Source organism: Solanum pennellii, chromosome 9 (assembly GCF_001406875.1).
Source record: "Solanum pennellii chromosome 9, SPENNV200".
Classification (NCBI taxonomy): domain Eukaryota; kingdom Viridiplantae; phylum Streptophyta; class Magnoliopsida; order Solanales; family Solanaceae; genus Solanum; species Solanum pennellii.
In genome coordinates this window covers 3,996,701-4,002,033 of record NC_028645.1, presented here as the reverse complement: position 1 = coordinate 4,002,033, position 5,333 = coordinate 3,996,701, and the positions used below count along the sequence as shown (strand labels likewise).

The window sequence follows — 5,333 nt, the reverse complement described above, 5'->3', positions numbered from 1 at the left end:
TTGGTACTTACATGCTGCACATTTACCCCTCGCATCTGCATCATTCATCTTTGTCACAAATATTGAGAACTCCTAAGCAATTACTTAACAAAGAGAAGTTTTCCTTATATTTGTCTCTCTTAACACGAATTTGAAGAATATTGAGTTGACTAATAAGATTGTATAAGAAATAATTTGATTTGAATAATAATAATTTAATAGACTTGACTGTTTTTATTTAAAAGTAAGTGATATATTTTAGTTTTTTGGAAAGAAATCCTTCATGCTAGTAAATATATTCACATTTGGCTTACTAGATATCACGCCTCGAGCCTACACCCTGGATGTAGCTGGCGCTCGAGAACCGTTTTTGATCCTCAATTGAATTCTTGGTTTGACTGACTACGTAGTGGAATAATCATTCACGCGGTAACACTACCAAAAAAAGGCTAATTGGCAGAGGTTTATTTTTGGCGTTTTTAAAATAATCCACTATAAATCATTTTGTAACGCTTATTTTAACCCATGCGATATAATTTATTTTTTTATTGTTTTATTAAGGAGGCGTGTGATAACCTCCACAAATTGCACCAATTTGTGAGGTTTGTGATAACCTCTGCAAATTACAATAAATTGTGATGCTTTGTAAATATAGAAAATACTTCAGAAAACAAAGTAATCATGGAAAGTAGAAATACAACTGATTATCTGCATTGCATGTTTAATTAGCATGAGAAGAGTAAAATAAATTTTAATTGAATTGCGGTATCAAAGTACATACAATTTAGATATTTAGGTTTATTCTTTCAAGAGAATGAAATAATAGTTGAAAATGTATATATATATATGCACACACTAATATTGATGATCTTTTTTAAAATAGTGCGCCAATAGCTTAACATATACGTGCAAAGCACGTGATGAGAAACTAATAAAAGAAAAACAAAATATACTGTAATGTTCAATACTTAGACATGAGCGTCAATAAAATTTATAAGATATAGTTTTACGTCACCATAACTAACTTTTTTAAAATCATAATCTTCAGCAATTATGATCCTCATCTCATCTTCATTGTAAATTCATGTGCTTCCTAAGTCTCATCATTATCATTGGAATCAACCCTACAATAAAAACAAAATACAAATGTTAGGCAAAATAATAATATAAATTTTTTACTAGCTTTTAAAATAAATAAAAAGTTCATAGAAATAGATATTGAGTTTCCTTCAAGAATTTTTTTCAAAATTGTCTTACAAGTACTTTTATTAAAAATTGAAACATTTATATACGACATGACCTGGCCTTTTTGACATCTTGAAGGCTTTGTTTGCCGCTTGTAGAGATTTCTTCATTTTTCTGCACAAAATGAAATAATTGCATAATCAACATATTAATCTTTTACCAAAGAATTTATTCTTCTATGTCAAATATTTAATTTAATTCTTTTATGTATAAAAATACATAAATTTATATATGACTTTGCATATGTGAATGTGTGCATTTATGAGATTGCTGCATTGTATTGTAGGCGAAGAAAAATTGTGATATAGTGATATGTAAGTATTTAACTTAACGAGATAAAATCGTTTGTACTTGCCATAAAAATTCTCCTTAATTATCAAACTCATGGGGGAAAAATTCCATATCATATACTAAAAAGTGAACTTCTCCAAATGTGGAAAGTTACTGAACCATTCCCCCTAAAGATCTAGGATCAGATTACTACATAGCAAAATTCACAAAAGAGGAAAATCTGAGAGAGTACTCAGCGAGGGCCCTTGGTTTATAAATGGGAACTTTCTCACAGTTCAAAGATGGCCCCCAAATTTTGTAGCCTCGGATGCGGCGGAGGAGAAATCAACAATTTGGATTAGACTACCTCAACTTCCCCCTGAGTTCTATGGTGCTATAATACTAAAAAAATTTGGATATTCCATTGGGAAACTACTAGAGATTGATGCATGCACAATCGCCATCTTGCGAGGGAGATATGCTCGACTATGCGTAGAAGTTTCACTTAACAAGCCAGTTAAATCACACATAAATATGGGGAATTATAAACAACAAATCAAATATGAAGGAAATGATCAACTCTGCCACGGGTGTAGAAGATTTGGGAACCCACAAAGATGTTGTTCACCAATCTCGGCTAAGGAAATTAACAACAAAATTCAACTACTATCTAGTAATAAATTGAAGACGGTAGCTTTGAAAAACTACCAACATAGGAAAGGAACCTATCTTAGAGAAAGGCAAGGATAATGATCATAGAAATAATCATTTGAAATTGCAAACAAGTATGCTTTCTTTTCCAATAATTATGAAGGTACAAGCGAAAGGATTGCTAGCAAAATTAATATTCTCCCTCAATTATACAACCTAGAGGATTTCTACAGTAACAATAAATTCAACTCCTTAGCAAATAAGAGATCCAACCCTTCAGAGAGAATTGAACTCAAACATACCCCTCCCCTCCTTCGATAATTCCAAAGTTGAATTTCTCTTTTGGAGCTATTCCCACTAGAAATAGTAACAAACCCTCAAGAGTAAAAAGTATTTCCTAAGCTATTCCCACTAGAAATAGTGACATCTTTCATACAAAAAAGTCAGCCAATGAAATTATATGCATGAAACACTTGGAGAAAGCTTCTTGCCAAGTGTTGAATGAAAATATGATACAAATCCTTAGACCGAATTCTACTAGCAATATTAATAGCCCCACCAATCCATTTTAAATTACTTCAAAATCTACAGATATCCAATCATTACCCGGTATTTTTCAACCAACCACTCTTAGTCCCTCTCCTATTAATATAAAATCCCCTCAATACAGTCCAAAATAGAAGGGTGATAATTCCATTGGACAGTAATGGTGTTACTATTACTGATCATAAAGAGATCTAGTCTCACACTCTAAATTATTTTCGGCAAATTTACACTACTCACCATACAAACTCTAAAACACCCTGCACTACTTTTTAAACTTCCTCTCATAAACTAGGTCTGTCCAGTCTAGATAGACCCCTCAAAGATCTTGATACCTATAATGCGATCAACTCTTTCAAACCCTTCAAGTCCCCTGACCTGGATGGCCTCCACCTGTTTTTCTACCAGAATTTTAACAATATAATGGGGGATTCAATTAGACGATTTTGTCATAGACCAATAGCCAAGCATTTTTGGGAAAGTTATCACATACACTTTGTCATAGACTTTAATACTAATGATAATTGTCTGCTGAAGATCAAGCACAAAAATCCTTCAATGCAAAATCCTTTATTCAAATGGGAAATTTTCTTCCCCTATGCAATCTGGTACATTTGGACCAATCATGACCACTATGTGTTTAACAAATCCAAGCACCCTACAAATATCCAAAATCTAGAGCACAAAGTTATTCAATTCACTTTATTCTCTAACTCCCTATTCCATTCTTTTAGGGCTAGCCTCACGATGCACATCTAATGGCATCCTCCCGCTGAAGGTTTCTTGAAGCTTAACATTGACGACTCCTATAATAGAGCTACAAATATTGGGGGCATAGGAGGGATTTTGAGATATGAAAAGGGCATATGGGTGATAGGTTTCTAAGAAAAAGTTCATCACCATCAACCAAACTTTCATGGAGCTCATGGCCCTTTTCCACAACCGTAACCTTGTCAACGATCGCCAAATTTACAAATCTAGAAATTGAAACAGACTCCTCTGAGGTAAGAAAGTTAATCAAACACAAAATTGTTTAAGTTTATAACAATCTCCTTCAAAATGCATGTCATCACTGAAGAATTTGGGGAATTCGCTGATTCGCCACAGTTTTCGAGGAGGGAATAAACTCACACATCTATTGGCAACACAAGAAAGGTTTCAAGAAGGATAAGATGATGGTACTCTTTTGCTTTACCCACCCTAGTAGGTGTTAATAACTATTAACTATGATAGAGGTGGACAATCATAAAAAAGAAGTCCCTCTTAGTACTAGTACCAACTTAGCTGCTATGAGAAATATATGTATTAAAAATGCAATGCTTAGTAATTTGGCTATGACCACTGTAATGCTTACTTATGTGCCTAGGACCAATGTAATGGCTTTCTAGTATTAAATAAATATATATGTTGTTCCAAAAAAAATGTGAGAACACATATCATTCAATCATGATTAGACAAACTAATTAATAAACCTAAAGACAAAAGATCTCAATTGGTAAGTCAAAGAGCAAGTGATGTATAATATACTTTAATTGAAAATTTAGTTTGAATACAATAGGACGAAAGCATCGAAAAAATAAAAATTATAAAGAATACCAAATTAAAATTGAAGAAAAACATACCTTGTTCAAGGATGATCTTCCACCCAATTCTTTGTAAAAAGCAATTGTTTTTTGTATTAAATCAAGCTCCTTTTGAGTTTTTTCAATTTCTAGATTCAATTTTTCTGTAACGGCAATGCTCCCGTACACAGGATTTTCAGACCTAATCTTAGCCTCTAAAATTAGGGTTTCAACCATTTTTGCCTTTTCCTCGTTAGCAGTGACAGAATTCAGCATATCTTTGAGAAAATCGATGCTGAAAAGTCGAATGACTTTATCAAATTCATCAACTTTGTTGGAAGGAAAAAACGGAGCAAATGGACAATTCTCATCACATCTTTTGTTTTGGTACTTACATGCTGCACATTTACCCCTCGCATCTGCATCATTCATCTTTGTCACAAATATTGAGAACTCCTAAGCAATTACTTAACAAAGAGAAGTTTTCCTTATATTTGTCTCTCTTAACACGAATTTGAGGAATATTGAGTTGACTAATAAGATTGTATAAGAAATAATTTGATTTGAATAATAATAATTTAATAGACTTGACTGTTTTTATTTAAAAGTAAGTGATATATTTTAGTTTTTTGGAAAGAAATCCTTCATGCTAGTAAATATATTCACATTTGGCTGACTAGATATCACACCTCGAGCCTACACCCTGGATGTAGCTGGCGCTCGAGAACCGTTTTTGATCCTCAATTGAATTCTTGGTTTGACTGACTACGTAGTGGAATAATCATTCACGCGGTAACACTACCAAAAAAAGGCTAATTGGCAGAGGTTTATTTGTGGCGTTTTTAAAATAATCCACTATAAATCATTTCGTTACGCTTATTTTAACCCATGCGGTATAATTTATTTTTTTATTGTTTTATTATGGAAGCGTGTGATAACCTCCACAAATTGCACCAATTTGTGAGGTTTGTGATAACCTCTGCAAATTACAATAAATTGTGAAGCTTTGTAAATATCGAAAACATTTCAGAAAACAAAGTAATCATGGAAAGTAGAAATACAACTGATTATCTGCATTGCATG

The 5,333-nt window shown here is 32.8% G+C and overlaps 1 protein-coding gene across 1 annotated transcript; it reads right to left on the bottom strand.

Annotated features, from left to right (window-relative positions):
- Positions 1–1,072: 1,072 nt before the first annotated feature.
- Positions 1,073–4,682, bottom strand: LOC107030986 (LOB domain-containing protein 24-like). The gene is made up of 3 exons (XM_027911723.1): positions 4,311–4,682; positions 1,280–1,338; positions 1,073–1,103 (listed from the first exon to the last, which is right to left on the bottom strand). Exons 1-3 carry the CDS (start codon positions 4,680–4,682, stop codon positions 1,073–1,075), a joined length of 462 nt encoding a protein of 153 aa, XP_027767524.1.
- Positions 4,683–5,333: the final 651 nt, after the last annotated feature.

Excerpts from the sequence above, each read along its gene's own strand:
- LOC107030986 (XM_027911723.1), bottom strand. The coding sequence starts at position 4,682 with ATGAATGATGCAGATGCGAGGGGTAAATGTGCAGCATGTAAGTACCAA. Across the intron at positions 1,339-4,310 it reads GAAGATCATCCTTGAACAAG|AAAAATGAAGAAATCTCTAC; the intron begins GTATGTTTTTCT and ends CATTTTGTGCAG. Across the intron at positions 1,104-1,279 it reads CAAGATGTCAAAAAGGCCAG|GGTTGATTCCAATGATAATG; the intron begins GTCATGTCGTAT and ends TTTTTATTGTAG.